At 32.2% G+C, this 16048-nt stretch overlaps 4 protein-coding genes across 8 annotated transcripts; 2 read left to right on the top strand and 2 right to left on the bottom strand.

Annotated features, from left to right (window-relative positions):
• Positions 1–198: 198 nt before the first annotated feature.
• LOC105431206 (protein MEMO1) lies at positions 199–3062 on the bottom strand. 2 transcript variants are annotated; one of them, XM_089071438.1, is made up of 8 exons: positions 2769–3062; positions 2284–2629; positions 2134–2202; positions 1607–1719; positions 1345–1456; positions 963–1182; positions 723–827; positions 199–642 (listed from the first exon to the last, which is right to left on the bottom strand). In XM_089071438.1, the coding sequence occupies exons 2-8, from the start codon at positions 2418–2420 to the stop codon at positions 505–507; spliced, it is 894 nt and encodes a 297-aa protein (XP_088927564.1). In that variant the 5' UTR covers positions 2421–2629; positions 2769–3062; the 3' UTR covers positions 199–504. The 2 variants fall into 2 exon arrangements, with proteins under 2 accessions (XP_088927564.1, XP_011643546.1); XM_011645244.3 differs by having other exon boundaries at positions 2284–2365; positions 2769–3060.
• Positions 3063–3833: 771 nt separating this feature from the next.
• On the top strand, positions 3834–10933 carry Rga (CCR4-NOT transcription complex subunit regena). Of its 3 annotated transcripts, none has more exons than XM_089071986.1 (9): positions 3834–4453; positions 5211–5275; positions 5360–5865; positions 5995–6221; positions 6772–7014; positions 7114–7375; positions 8122–8229; positions 8320–8545; positions 10796–10933. In XM_089071986.1, the coding sequence occupies exons 3-8, from the start codon at positions 5543–5545 to the stop codon at positions 8537–8539; spliced, it is 1383 nt and encodes a 460-aa protein (XP_088928112.1). In that variant the 5' UTR covers positions 3834–4453; positions 5211–5275; positions 5360–5542; the 3' UTR covers positions 8540–8545; positions 10796–10933. The 3 variants fall into 3 exon arrangements, with proteins under 3 accessions (XP_088928112.1, XP_011643542.2, XP_088928110.1); XM_011645240.3 differs by lacking the exon at positions 10796–10933 and adding an exon at positions 8784–8894 and having other exon boundaries at positions 3836–4453; XM_089071984.1 differs by lacking the exon at positions 10796–10933 and adding an exon at positions 8784–8894 and having other exon boundaries at positions 3836–4730.
• On the bottom strand, positions 8541–11672 carry LOC105431205 (malonyl-CoA decarboxylase, mitochondrial). Its single transcript, XM_011645243.3, has 11 exons — positions 11376–11672; positions 11138–11278; positions 10793–10933; positions 10488–10640; positions 10245–10398; positions 9984–10123; positions 9720–9855; positions 9446–9658; positions 9265–9370; positions 8979–9174; positions 8541–8721 (listed from the first exon to the last, which is right to left on the bottom strand). Exons 1-10 carry the CDS (start codon positions 11586–11588, stop codon positions 9042–9044), a joined length of 1530 nt encoding a protein of 509 aa, XP_011643545.3. The 5' UTR covers positions 11589–11672; the 3' UTR covers positions 8541–8721; positions 8979–9041.
• A 620-nt stretch (positions 11673–12292) lies between these two features.
• On the top strand, positions 12293–16018 carry LOC105431203 (uncharacterized). 2 transcript variants are annotated; one of them, XR_968272.3, is made up of 7 exons: positions 12293–12528; positions 12759–12919; positions 13187–13346; positions 13446–14015; positions 14114–14404; positions 14494–14821; positions 15058–16018. XR_968272.3 is itself a non-coding variant. In XM_011645239.3 (7 exons), exons 1-7 carry the CDS (start codon positions 12462–12464, stop codon positions 15094–15096), a joined length of 1497 nt encoding a protein of 498 aa, XP_011643541.2. In that variant the 5' UTR covers positions 12294–12461; the 3' UTR covers positions 15097–16018. The 2 variants fall into 2 exon arrangements, 1 of the variants encoding a protein (XP_011643541.2); XM_011645239.3 differs by having other exon boundaries at positions 12294–12528; positions 14494–14702.
• Positions 16019–16048: the final 30 nt, after the last annotated feature.

The following is a 16048-nucleotide window of genomic DNA, read 5'->3' as shown; positions in this document are numbered from 1 at the left end:
TTATTTATCCCTAATTAATTTCATTTATAAATGCTAACAATATTATTCTCTTCTTTGCCAATAGTTTGAAATCTGTTTTCTCAAATGTGCACATATTTTGCTATTAATTCTAAAATAGCCATATCAAGAATCAAAGCAAAGAAATATTTAAGCTCCTTCCCATATTGAAATCTGGAAGTACTGAATATCTCTTGTAAGTAATAAACCGAAAGGCATTTATGCAGAGTTTTGATAATAATACATTTCTATCCGTTACACATAGCGCAAGAATTAACATTTGCCCCAACACCCATAGCATAATATCCACATAATACAAATAATTAAAAGTTATAACAGTTAAATTCAATGTCCCCGTATCTTTCTCTTCTGTGTTACAAAATCTCAACATTTTGCCTAATCTCATTTAATAATTTATAGAACATTACTGTCATGTTACTGTCAAACATCATTCCATTTTAAGAAAATGTTTATATTCAAAGTGACCATTCAAATTATATGATTTTATCACTCAAGAACTAGGGAAGCACTAGCATAACTGACAGAACTATCATTCATATTATTACATTGACTACTTTGAGCATATTTCAAGAATTTTAGATTCATTCTCTGACCATTTGTATTTCCTTTAAGACCGTGAATTGCCTGCAAAAATAGAATTATATTATTTAGAAGAATTCGAATTTAGCTCATTTATCTTTTATATTTAATTCTACTCATATTACCTGCAATAAAACGCCAATCGGATGTCGTCCACATATAGTATTACCATATTTTTTAAGATATTCCGTAAACATTGGAGGATTCAAAGTTTCTATAATATCCATACCCTGATTTAATAAAAAAAAAATGTGAATTAAGATTATAATATTACTTCTTAAATTATAATAACGTCATGCACATGTCTTTGCTTAAAGAAGAAAAAAGAAAGAAAAGAGAGAGAAAAACAGAAAATTGAAGCACACCATTTTATCAAGATTTTGGATTGATCTATGTATAGGCCCACATGATCTATCATAATAAGTATAGCGAAAACGTTGTCCCCAGTGGCAGAAATCCGAAGAGATGACAAATAATGTTTGCGGATCAGCCATATAAGGTGCTAACAGTCTCCCATAAAGTGCTTCTCTTTCCGGACTCAAAGATCCCACCAAAATTGGGATTATGGTAAAAGATTCTTTAAAGCTACATATAAGACAGATACATATAAGTTCATATAAGTAAAATAATACTTTATTATATATTCCAATTATTTAATAGTAATTGCTTATTTCAACTTCTATTGATATAGTTCTTAATACTTCTAATTAGTGATAGGTGGGAATTAATTCATATATCTACACATACCCTTCCATAACTTTAGCAATAAATGGCAACTGCATCTCAATGCTATGTTCTTCTTCGTCTGTGTTCAGATCCATGCATTCAAAATGACCAGTTTCCTCGAGTTCTCTTCTCACTGTTAAACACCCATATTTTAAGAATAATGTCTTAATTACAGTTGCACTTTTTCTTACATAAAATGTCTGATTTCTTTTTTTCAATATTTATAACACGTTAAATATTTTTTTTAAAAAGACAATGTAAGACATGATCTATATATAAGTACCTTGTTGATCAATATGTAGATCGTATAATGGTGTTCGATAAATGGAAGCTGAAGATAGGGCACAACCTGGTAATCTCACATGATGAGAAGGCCCTAGAATAAATATCCTACGGCTGCATAACAGCACGTTGCACGGTTCATTTGACTGAGAAATTTGAAAAATTACAAACTAAACTATATATTATAAAGACTACTTTATATGATGAAAATTTAAGATGTAACATGACTTTTTACTAAACTGTAGCAATATGTCTAAACAGTCTGATGTCTTTTTATATAATTATAATGAGAGATATACAAAAATAATATATAGTATTATATAAATATTATGAAAGCAAGTTTAAATATATAAGTTAAATATATTTTTATATGTATATGTATATATATATATATATATATATATAATATATATATATATATATATAATATATATATGTAATATATATATATATATATATTATAAACCAAAAATATAAACATTTAATTGTAATATGCTAAAATAATATAATTAATATGATCTAACTTACACAACTATAGGACTAATTTGTCGGTAAGCAAAACCAGCACATGCCCCGCAATAACTATATCCCGCATGTCTGTAAAATTATATATATTTATATGTTTATATACATATATGTATATATTTTAACAAACTTTAAGATTATAAGAATAATTACGGGGCAATGATTGCTCTCGCAGGTCCATGAGATAAGTCAGCCGCACTCAACCAACCTTCCAGCTGTTTACTCAATTCCAAACCTATAGCAAGTAAAGTTATAATTTTGACAATAGATAACACAACAATTTTTATCATGCAGTTACATGCAAATACATATCAAAAAAATTTGTTATATGCCCTATTGCACACAGGTGTATATGCATGCATATCACATATCATATGCATATGTGAGTGTATATTTTCATAGAAAATCATCATGTTCAATTTTAATTCCTTTGTGTTTCCTATAATGTACATCACCCAGTTTGTTTTTATATTCCAAATAATAAATTTATAGAGACCGACTAAAATAAGTTTGCAACGTTAAATATTTACTACAAATTTATTAACCGATTCATTTTCTACCGACTAAATAAATCTATCGACGAATGCAACAAAAATGATAAGCAAAAAAATAAAATAAATTTTTCGTAAATATCTTACCATTGTCCGAGTACCAACTACCAGCGTGTGAAGCTCTCCTAATTAATGCCATTTTTGGGCCGAAGGCGTCGTTTTGTCTTCTTATCCCGTAACCTGACTTTGCATTCAAAGACACTTCATCTAGCGTAAACCAAGTCTTGACGCGTAATCACAAGCGAGATAGAATTAAATTATATTTTAGCCGAGTGTAAAATGTTTATAAAACGTTATTACAAATCCTTGGCTCTGGTCTTTCCATAGATTATTCAACGAATACAGGTGAATGCTCAACGATGCTCAATGCGCTCGAGTCAATACGCATTGACTAACGTTGCTTGAAACAAAGATGCAACATGGTTGATTTGCATGTAATTCAATAATTCTAGCTCTCTGGAAAAATTGAAGTGAAAGTGATCCTATTGAAAATAATGTACGAATTTTTTCATTTTGATTGCGTTTGGCCCTAGAGCTCTATTTTCGAAAATTCTATAGTATACGTTAAATCTTGTGTTCAATATTAAAAAAAATTGTTCTTTTTCTGTCCAAGATCTTGGATGGAAAAAAATGAACCAATCGCATTATCAATTGATAAAATTATTCAAATGCAATTGATCAATTCTCTTTCTGAAATTTTATACTGGATGCATCTTCTAATTAAAATCAAAATTCGAATTGATAGAGAGAGAGAGAGAGAGAGAGAGAGAGAGAGAGAATGATAATTTACGTTCTCTATTACTCTATCCTTCTTTTATTTTCGGAAAATAAAGGAAGATATGATATACCAGCATCTCTTTCCATCTAAAGGGAAAGGCATATTCAATAATAGAAGATTTTTAATATAAGATGGTTCCAACATACATTTGGACATTTTATTCTTCTCATTGTTTGTGCTTCATTCGGCATAGTGCTCTATTCCTATATTTCTACATTCACAGTTTTGATTGGCCGATCAAACGCTTCGAGGTATTTGTAGCGCTAAATGGGCCGAAAAGTGTAGTATCGAAGTCCCTAGAAAATATCCTAGAATTGTGATGAGGAATCATTAATCAAGTTCGAGACCATCACTTTTTGCCAAGTTGACGACGTAACGCGACATCCTCGCGGTCCAAAACACGCTCGATCGAAATGAACGATCGTCGAACGATATTACTGAATGAAATTCGGCCAAATTTCAAAGCTATATCGATCGACCTCACGCGCACTTCGGATCGCTCGCTTGAGCATCGCCGTGCGAATTATTAATATGGCAGACGTTCGTGTCTCTAGTGTTGTTTAAGTTCGTGAAACTGCGAGTGACAAAACAGTGGGTCCTGTTACCGAAGGGCACTGTGATGTGTATGAAATTCTGATCGCCGCGCGTCCCAACGTCCACGTGCGAGTTCGCGGTTTAACGGGCGCACACGAAAGAGAGAAAGCGCGTGTGCCAGCATCGGTCCGCCCGTTCGGAATCGCGCGAGACTCCGAGTCGAGAGTCTACCAACATCGCCAGCCAACCTCGACAGCGAGAGGCACATCGACGACGTCTCCCCGCGCGCGCGCGCGCGTGAGAGAGAGAGAGAGAGAGATAGAGAGATAGAAAGAGCGAGCGCGAGCGACTGTGTGTTTTTCTTTTTGTTTTTTTTTAAACATTCGTCCACTTTGTTTATCATCACGGACACGATGGAATTTGCCGCGTCGTGATACGCAGCCGGTGGCGCTGGTCCCAGGTAGAGTCGCGGCATCTCTTTTCCCCTTACGTTATTTTGACATGTTACGCATTTTATAACCTTTCACTCCCTTTTGTGCTCGTCTGTCAACCTGTCTCCCGACGTGTTAACGGGACGATCTCGGCGGTCGGTCCCGCGCCGCTTGTGTTTACTTGACACGCGCGGTGACTCGCAGCTGTGTTCGCGGACAGACTTTAGGGGTCTCTCACAGTTTTCTGAGAGAAATGAGCGCGAACGGATACATCAAGCATCATTATCGTATATATGTCTCTGCAAGGTAGAGCTGCCGTTAGGGATAGACCATACGTGTGTCCGCTGTCGAATCTGTGAATTTTATGTTTCTTTTTTCTAAACGATGTCACAGAAACGAAATGGAATTAGATTTAACATGGTTAAATTGTGCCTAAATATTAAATTTAAATAGATCTCATTTTGGAGAACATTTACCATTTATTGTTTTGTGCATAACATAAAAATCATGTAAAGTATTCGCACTGTGATTATTACAGTTGTAAACATCACAATTGCAAGCATCTGTTTATAGTGAAACTAACATTGCTCAAATAGACCATAATAAGTTGATGTGCATATTTAAATCTTAAAGATTGTTAGAAATATCAGAATTCTTATCAAAGTTCTACTCCTATTGTGTATTAAATATGAGACATTTATTTTTATATATAAATGTTATATATGATGTTTCCTTGGACATTGGAAGGTTATGTTATACTAAAGTAGTTTATTTGTTTGTTATCAGGTATATTATCGTCTTTGTGCTACATTTTAATGTAACCATCACCGAAACGCCACAGAAAAAAAGAGGTAAAAGAAAATATGCATTTTGATAATTAAATTATTTTTTTAAGTTATAGTTAGAAATTAATTGCAATTTTTTTCTTGTTTTAGATCACAAGTGATCACAGATTTTGTGTCATGGATCATTGGCGATCCTATAAAATTAGAAAGTTTTCAAGTGTTGTATTAGAGAAAAAAAAGTGGATGTGCTAATCAAATCTGTGAGATACAAGTGTTTGGTGGTGTGCCTGCTTGCGGGCAAAAACATTTTTTTAATAGTAGTGCCACCAGGCTATGGCCAATTTGAACTTTGAACAACCACCACGCAGTATTGCGAACGCAAGTCTCACTTCACGCGCAACTGGCGGTGGGGGGGGTTTGAACACTGCGGCCCTCACGGGTCATGTCACACCTACCTCGGGCATGTTCTCAGGCTCGTCTGCAAGCACATCGAGTACAGCCAACTCAGCGATAGTTGCCACTAACGTTTATCCCGGAGCATCGGGCTCTGGTGGTGGACAAAATAGCCATCAACAACAGCAACTCTCTCCTATGGGCAGTAGAGGACTGTTTGGGCAGAGAGCTTTTACTGATAGACGTACGATGCCTGCTCTTGGGTTAGTGTTTCTCTTTTCTTATATATGTTTTATTCCCCCCTTTTCTTTCTCTTTGATTCTCTCTCTCTCTCTCTCTCTCTCTCTCTCTCTATCTTATTCTCTCTGCAATCATTTCCATCTGTATTGCAGAGCTTCGAATCCAATGGGTAGTATGGGCAGTTTTGGAATACCTCCAAATCGCAATTACGGATCTCAAGGTGCGGTTAACAATTTCCACTCTGTTTTTGGGAGTGGAGGTGGTGGAGATACGAGTACTCCACCTCTATTAGATCTCTCAGAGTTTCCCTCCCTAACAAACAGAGGTCAAGGTGATTCTATGCCGCAACCTAGTCCCATGCCGGGGAAACAGCCTTATGGTTAGTGCCAAGAAAACATAAATGCAAGAGCAGCCTTTTTTTATACATTATAAAAGTCATTTTTATATATATATATATACACACATACAAATGACTTAATACATATGTACACATATATACATGTGTATATAATATGTGTACACACACACATACATATATATATATATATATATAAATAATGCGTGTATTAGTTTATTGTTTTCGAAATGAGTATAGTGCAATACTACGTAATTTTGTATTCTTTCTTTATAGTTAAAACTTTTAGTTTTTCAATCGATCCTTAATAAGTCGAGGCATATATGGGATGAGGGTCGGGATCGAACCCGAGACCTACCTACAAAGCTGTCTACATAATTTATGAGTTTATTTTTAATTTATTACATTTGAAATAATATGACTGCTCCCAGTTAATATATCAGTTAATATATCAGAATCTGAAAATAGAATAATACAATTTCTACGTGTATGTGTTACGGAATTTTTAAATGCGAAGTATAGATGACTACTAAGATTCTTTGCTGATGTAAATTTTTATTTGCATATGTTACAGTTGGAATGGTAAAGCAACCAACATCCGAATCGAGCGAGTTTACTATGAGCTCGGAGGATTTTCCGGCATTACCTGGAACGCAAAATCGAGAAGGCCCATCACCTGGTGGCAGCATGTCTGGTGATAAGAATATACCTGTAGGACTCGGTCCCGAAATCGGGCAAGATGTGCTACAAGCCAATAGAGCACCTGGATCTGAAAAATCTCAGTCTTCTAAAAGGGGCATTCAAACATCGCCCGATGGTAAAATCAGAGATATGTTTGATGAAAACGTCAGCTTAATTAAGCATAATAAGATAATTAAGCTTTATTCTATCCATTATAATTATCATCGTTACATAGGCAAGGTAACGAACATACCTGCAAGTATGGTGAAGGATCAATTTGGTATGGTTGGGCTTTTGACATTTATTAGAGCGGCGGAGACAGATCCGAATTTAGTGTCACTGGCGTTAGGCCAAGACCTTACTGCATTAGGACTAAATTTGAATTCACCAGAAAATCTTTATCAGAATTTCGGTGGGCCTTGGGCGGAAACTCCATGTCGACCGCAAGATATAGATTTTCACGTACCACCGGAGTATCTTATAAATGCCTCGATCAGGTACTGATTTCCCAATACATTATTTAACTTATTATTGAAACTGTTTGCAGCGTGATAAAAATTACAGTATTCATATATCGTAAAATACTCGAGATATTGTTGAATTTAGATATAAATTTGACAGATATTAAAAATAGAAATTATTAATGCTAAATTTTTAAAAATGTATTAAATTTATTTTCTATTTTTAAGAACAAATCAGGGAGGACATTATTTGAACTTAGAAATTTAACAATTCTTCATTATTGAATTTATATAAATTCAAAACAATTGTTTTATATCGCAATCTATGTACATTATTTTTAATAGACTTAAAACGCAACTTAACGCAACAACTTAAAACTGAAGTTTTTCTCTTTTTTAATAAATCGATGTTCAAATTTATGAAAATCGATTATCGCTCTCCCTTTCAAGAATTCCTCGATTGTGCTGTTTGTTATATCGCCAAATACATAACGAAAATAAATGAATTTTTCAAGCAGAATATAGGAACCGTAGTAAAATTTCATCTGGTGGATCTGACAGGATCCAAACATTTTAAACGTGCCCATCGGTTTAAAGAGATTAAGAAAGAGATTAAATTTAACTTTAATGTTAAATTTCACATCACATTTTATGATTGTTAAACGGCGTGTGATTCGCGATATTTAATATTAAAGATTCTAAGTCCATAATGCCTTCTCTGATTTGTTCTTTGAAACTTGTCGCTCGGCTCATTGATTATTTATTCTATTTTTTATTCACAGGGATAAGTTAGCGCCAGTTAAATTAAATCGATATAAAGATGATCTACTGTTTTATATGTTTTATACAAATGTTGGGGATGTATTGCAATTAGCTGCTGCGGCGGAATTGTACGTAAGAAACAGCATTAGTGTTTATCTGAAAAAATAGTAATGTACATATTAATGACACTAACATAATTTTTTGTGTCTGATGTGAAGGTACAGCAGAGAGTGGCGATATCATATGGAAGAAAAAGTTTGGATAACGCAGGCACCAGGTTTGGGAGTTGTAGAAAAGACGTCGACATATGAACGTGGTACTTATTATTATTTTGATGCGCAAAACTGGAGAAAGGTAGCTAAGGAATTCCATTTGGATTATGCAAAACTAGAAAGTAGACCTCATCTTCCTTCGAACTTTCACCAAACTCAGCCTTGACTACAGGTGTGTACTCAATTTTATTTATTTTTTTTTCTTTTATATACATACTTACATATAATGCACCCACATTCGATTTCATTATTAATAAAAATAACAATAAAAAATAAGGCCGATACTTTTAACATCATTCTTAGATGATTACATTTTTCGATTGTCTCTTCGTATCTTTCGTGATTGCTCTGTAAAAAAAAGGCGATAGAGAACGTTTAAATTATAATCGGGCTTATATTATTTGTTCTAGACTTGTCTGCAGACCATTGTGCTGTCTTTAAGCTGGGAACGAATCAGCTATTGTATAAATGAACAAATTTAATAATCTTTAATAAAAATATAAAATTTCAAGAGTAATAAAGAGATTTTTTCAATCAGTAAATTAGAAACCTTCGCTTTGCTATTGATCATAATTCATTATCGATCATCGTTATTGTTACCTTACCGTAATAACGTTTTTCTGTTCTCGCAGTCACAATATTATTTTCACAAATCTTTTATAATTAAATTATAGCCTGCATTGTAATGTATTCCTTAATTTTTCCGCTTGCATTGCGAGATTATTTACACTTTCTGAAGCATTTATAACAAAGTGTTCGATATAATTTCGACTGTTTCTTTCAGAATCTTGTAGAAAATATCTATGGAAAAGGCAATAATTTGATAATTTTGCAATATTCAAAAAATATATATAGAATATTTAATTAAAATTTATTTTCAAAAATGTATACCTATAATTGACCATTATACCGCAACTATTTGCTACTCCACGTGGTGAAGGATCGGCCATCCAATTTATTCGCCACATTACAGCTCCGTTGCGTAAATGGAAATTAGCTGCATATTCAAAATTTTACATTTACATAATTTGTGCATTTATAATTAATAATGAACAAAAAAGCAAAAACGTACCGACACTATTTAAGGCATAGCCACGTCTTTTTTCTTTATACAAGTACCATGCACATGCACGGAGTAATGGTTCTTTTAAAAATGTTGATAACTGTTTATCCTCTGTCCATAATGAAGTGTGTAGAGTCTTTCTTAAAGTTGGTACCACATTTTCTGTTTGCAAAATATCTTTTGCAATTCTATGTTCTTGCGTGGTAAATATAAATGCTATATCTATAGAATAAATATATATCATTTTTATTTATTTTTCCTTTTTTCAATAATTAATAATTACCTTGTTTCAGTTTATCAAATAGCCAAGTCTTAAAATGTGGTATCGGTGATAAGCTGGACAATTGTTGCACAGCTGGAAATTCAGTCGTAATCTCGCTCGCCACTTTCTTTATCAAATAATTACCCAATTCAATCCCCTGCAAGGATATCCTTTTAGAGCTATATGTAATTTCTATAGTATGTATTCAAAGTTATAGTATAGTAGTATAACTTATATTAACTTAATATTTTAAATTATGCAAAATTTTTGTTGCATATCCATTACCTGCAATCCTTTTTGAGTAGATACTATAGAATAAAATATTGCCGCTTTTATTTTTGATTTGTCTTCTTCTAAAAATGTTATATTTTTCTTTGCACTTCCTAGAATTCTAATTTCAGCTTCTTCAATACCCTTCACGCTATCTGAAATATAGAAATGTAACATTAAAATTTACTAATTACTACTTATTTTCTGCTTTATCTTTGTTTCAAAAAACAATTTCTGTACTAAAATTGTGTGAAAACAAAAGTTTTTGTATTGAACCTGGTATAATGTCACATAACGCTGTATGTAACACAACGATAGGTTCTCTTGGCATGGATGGATGTGTAAATATATAACATCTTCTATATGGCCCAACTCTACGTTTCAAGTCTAACCAATTTTTCATAGGATGTATAGCTTCGTAATCAGAGACCTTTAGATTCATGATTAGTTAGAAGATTAGAAATATAGAAATTAGATATATGGATATAATCAAAGATAAAATTTCCAAATTGCAATTACCTTTTGTAATATATCACATGCACTTTCCCACGTTATTCGTTCCATGTGGAAGAAACCCACAGAGAACCAGAGCAAGAACAAATCTTGCAAAGTATGATTTAACTGTTGTATTATTACACTTTCATCAGTATCTTTTATTTCTGACATTAATTCCTAACAAAAATAAAATGATATAATAATAATTGAAAAAAAAAAAAAATTTAACTTGGTCTTGAAAAGATTTAATCTTAATAAAATTCAAAATGTAATAATGTAACACTATCACTTGCAAGCATTATTTAAATATAAACATTTATTTTGCTTACCAGGACATCAGTTCTTAAATCAACCAAAAACTTGACGCCATGCTGCAATCTGCCCATAATAACAAATAACCAATGATATGCAGGTGTAAGTACATTCTTCAAGGTTTTCTCATGAACAATCATCTGTCGTTCATTTTCAGGCTGTAATAATAAAACTAAAATATGAGTGCTTCGCATAAATATAACATATCTAAGAATGATCATCAAAGAACAATTCATATATAATTTTTTACAAAACAATAGTAAATAAAAAAAGATATAATTGCAACATTAAATGACGATGTTGGCGCATCAGATGTCTAACTTGATTAAAGCGTTTCCTATAACTCACATAAAACAATATACCTCGGTACAGACTAATCTCTTCGCCACTTGGCGTATATCGTCATGTTGTACGGCGTATCGCGAAGCTAACGTGCGTAAAATCTGCCGGCGAGTATCCTTGTCACTTTCGGTATATCTGACGCATAGAGCACGTGCTTTGTTCTGCAAATACTTTCCGATATACAATTTCTTACGCATAAAAGAGGGCATAAAAGAGGATGCGTTTTACATCGTACAGAAATTAAATAATATTTATAACCTCTACGATCCAGTTACTGATCTTGGTGTCTTTGAACTTGAAAATTTCCTTCAATTTCTCATTCACGCATAACGCGCCATTCGCTTCGGTACGTAAAGTGGATGACATTCTATATTCACGTTTACGTTTCGATATGTTTGCATACCTCAATTTCGTCGAGAATTTGCAACGACAAATAATCGGTAAAAATTCAAAGGAGAGCTTCCCTAACATCCTAATTAAATGTAAGATAAATTATACTTCAAGGATATTTTTTTTTTCAACAGATGTCACGATCAGGCAACGTATTGATGATCAGCTGATATGACTTGTCAAATTTTTAGCGTATCTCATTTGTGTACATAAAAACATTATTTATGTTAGTTATCCACATTAGATAAAATTATATCCGATGATAATCAGCGATCATTAAATTGACAGTTATTACTGATTATTCAATAAAAATAAAAAATAGTATAATCTCTCTCTCTCCTCCAATTTTTTTATAATTTTGTAAATTTGTGTATTTTCATACGTAGAATATATTTTGAGAAGGAAAATCGTTGCTTCCGATTTTCTTTATTTTCAAAGTTTTTGACGTTGGTAAGTTAGAAAACGATAATTTAATGATATTTATGGTTGCGTATTTATTATTATTAAGCGTTCTCTGCTTTAATTAATTAAAAACACTAATTATTTTCTCATAATTTAAATTTAATTATAACAGAGAATAGTTTATAATTCAAAATTTATATCTTTTTTATTTTTTTATGTGGGTTGAAGTTCAAATATCAAAAAACTTTGAAATTAAAAAAAAAAGAAAGCGGGACTTGAGCTTGATTTTCCTTCTTAGGATATATTCCAGTCAGAATTTTATTCAATTTCATTCTTCCGAATTTGAATTATTTTGATCATTTTGATTCTCAAAATTTAGTTCGACGTAGGTGTCGCTAGCAAAAGCCCATGGCGACGATTAGTAAAATGGCGATTTAGAGAGAAGCGAGCATCGTGCGAGATTGTCATTTGTTGTCATCGATACTCTCTTGATGGATGTCAGAATAATTTGAAAGTGATCGCGAATGTGATGTGCTTCGATAATAATTAATAATGTGCGGAATGCGAACGGCACGTTTTTATTGCCATCTCGTTTGGAGCGCTTGGTTTTTCTTACAAGGTAAAAATGATGTTAATGATTACATTATGAAAACCCGATATGTGGAGCATGTTTTCCGTGTAGTCTGTCATTGCGTTGTCATTGTTACATCGATATTTCCTATCCTATTTCGGTATTCTCCGTACTTATACATCATCCTTTTTGATGCTATATGGTTGCGTGCATATCATTTGCGATAAGTGAAACATGAGACACGTAACAGATATCATTTTTAATGTGATTCTTTTCAGTTATCGCCAGGGATTATGTCTTATTGTCACACGATGGACCAGTTGTGCTGGGTGGAACAATTACTTTTAGAGCGGATTTGTTCACAGATAATGGCAAGCGACCAGATGGAACTTTTCGATACAAATGGAAAGATAATTCATTAATAAGACATCAATATGAGGTTAAAATTATAATAATACATTGTTTATTACATTTTAGTAATCATGTATTGTTTTAAATTATTACTCTTATCTTTATTTGATTGTCTTTTTTATCTTTTGATATCAAAGATTCTTTTAAAGCTATGTTAATATAATTAATATTATTTTTGTAATGTTTGTGGATTATACTTAATGTTTTTATTTATATTATCTATATATGCTATTATAATGATACTTTCTTTTATCTGATTATGAATTGCTCTATTATTTTTATATATTGTATTTAGAGTGAAAGGACATCAAATACAACAACATTTTGGAGTATAAATTACTCACGAGAAGGCAACATTCCTGGAAATTATACAGTAGAATTGGAAGTTGATTATCTTAGTCTGTCAATTTTTTGGATAATTGATACAAGTGCTCGTATCGAGTTTGAGATTACTGGTAATGTGATAAAATATTTATTTGTTGAGAAAAATTTTTTTTTATTGCTTCTCTTACTCAAATGTTATATCTTATCTTTATTATCTATTCTGATTTCAGAATCTCTTAATGGTAATATAACTATAGAACAAGCTAATAAAACTATAGCAGGAGAATATGTCTCCTCTGTGAATGAGACAAAATTAATGATAAGCATGCGTAAGGGAGATTACAACTTTATAACACAGAAAGCAACAGTGATATCAACATATTGGTTTATCGACTGCAAGTATTATGGACAGACGAATGATTTTACTTTTGTTTATAATTTTACAAGTCCTGGCATGATACATGAGATAGGAGCTTTAGTGATCGCTTCATATGATTCACCAACGACCACAACTATGCCGACCCCTACAACTGCAGCTGTACTTGATAATGTGACAACAATTGCACCAAATGATACTATGGCAAATTCAAATAGAACTCATGTTACAGTTGTAACGTTACCAATAACAGTTACGAGTACAAAATCACCAATAAAATCTGCAACAACCGCACTTTCGATTGATGAAAGCGCGATAAATTCTGCCAAAATATCAATGCCGTATATTTGTTCAAACACATCTCTCATTCCACCAGATCCTAACAAAACATACGGATACTTTTATAAAAAAATCAACGTTCGTGGTTAGTAAAATAAGCAATTAATGTTTCACAAATTTTTCTTCTTTATATCTTTTGTATTAATATTATTTAATTTATAATTTTTCAATGAATATCTTTAGCTCCCGTGTCAAATATCTCAGTGGAAGGTACAAATTGGATACAACCATGGGATATGCTATCTTTGAATGTAAGTTGCAAGGGATCTGGGCCATTTTCCAAATGTCTTCAATTCCACCGTGGAAAATATAATGTGACGGGAAATGAGACATGTGATAATTCAGAACATTTGCACTTCTGCAATTTTTCCATTATCCATTATTTCCTCGAACCTAGTGTCTATACAATATTAATTATATTAAACAACGAAGTTAGTACGCAGATTTATCCACTAACAATAAACATTTATAAAGGTAAATTTTTATCAGCGATATATCAAGTATTCTTTTATCGTAATATTACTCGACATGATAACAAATAATCACATTTAACATTTTTGCAGTTACAACAAAGCCACAATTATCAGTTATTGTAGTACCAGTCTCTTGCTCAGTCGTTGCTGTGGTACTGATAGTATTTGGCGTGGCGTATTACATTCAAAGCAGAGCAAGATTCACGATTGAAGTTGCTGACTTTGACTTTGGGCAAAGTAATCCGGAGATGGAATACAAAACGTTTACGGAACGTTTGCGCGATTCCTTTAATAACACTGTAAGACCTGGCGGCAAACGGCTAAATATACGTTATTATGGCAGCATGAATCACTAAGATGTACCGTGCGAAGCTATGATCTCTATCGTCATCTAATCTTTCTATTACTTTCAAATGCAGTATGATCTACTTTTTTTTGTTTTAATTTCTGATTAATCTCAGAATGTTTAATCTTTATTTATTTATATATCATAAATAAAATTTAAAATTCTTGATCAAGATTCCTGATTAAAAAAAAAAAAGAATGATTATATAAAACTTTTCCAAGATAACAAGCAACTTTTTCCGCTTTCTATATTAATAATATTGCAAGATACTAATAGACTACTAACATATAAAATTATTTACTATACAGGGATATAAACCACTCAGCAATCCACAAACTCTTCAGTGATTCACAGCAACGTTCTTAAAAAACACTGAACTATAGTGAAACTTTCTGCGAGGAGCGAGCGAAAACAAGTGGTACGCCAAGCAAAAATATCCATCGGCAAATTCAACGATATTAGTGAAGAGATCTGTCAAATTTTATTATGCAATATAATAGACATTGGGCAAATTTGTTTGTAAAGTGCTTGTAAAGTTAAACAGAAGGTCATAAAAAGAAAGAGGAAAAAAAACGTTGCGCGATAATTTCCAACAATTATTAAACGATTGAGTCAAGATTGTACATAAATAAAGAAGTTACTATGTATATATAGGCTGTGAATAGTATGCAATGGTGTTTTAGAACTCTTAAAATGATATACAGGAGAATTTGATATTTTTTTAAGGTCGCAACGAGAGAGTTTTCTCAACTTACATCCCTTTTTATGATTTGTCATGCGTTATTATTTGTTGTTTATTAGTAATCGTACATGTTTCGCACATACGGAATACAATAGTGTGATGAGTTCAAGAAAATAATAGTATATTTTATTATAACTTGTATAACATTTACACTTATACATATACACATAACAGACAAACACACAGATATACAGAACACATTAATGTATACACGCACATGTGTAGAAATTGCTGACATAAAAAGGCTTTATTGAAAAACAGAGTTAAATCACGCTTATATTAGGAAATCTTTTTGTATATATTACATTATATTTATAATAATTTACCAACAAGTAAATTTCTTAAAAAATTTTGATCTGAGAGATTCATTTAGGATCAAATTTATTTATAGATGAATATATTATGAATATGTTTGTGGGCGAACATATTAAGCTAAATGAATTAATTCTGTATAATATAATAATCACAGTATTGTGGCGTTAAAGTATTTATCTGCTATATCTTTAATAAAGAAAGGTGTTAACGAACATTATACTATTATTGTTTTTGTATTATCA

Source organism: Pogonomyrmex barbatus, unplaced genomic scaffold, assembly GCF_055798465.1.
Source record: "Pogonomyrmex barbatus isolate J1 unplaced genomic scaffold, ASM5579846v1 scaffold12, whole genome shotgun sequence".
In the NCBI taxonomy this organism is placed as follows: domain Eukaryota; kingdom Metazoa; phylum Arthropoda; class Insecta; order Hymenoptera; family Formicidae; genus Pogonomyrmex; species Pogonomyrmex barbatus.
The sequence above is the reverse complement of the archived record's forward strand: the minus strand, read 5'-3'. Positions and strand labels throughout refer to the sequence as shown.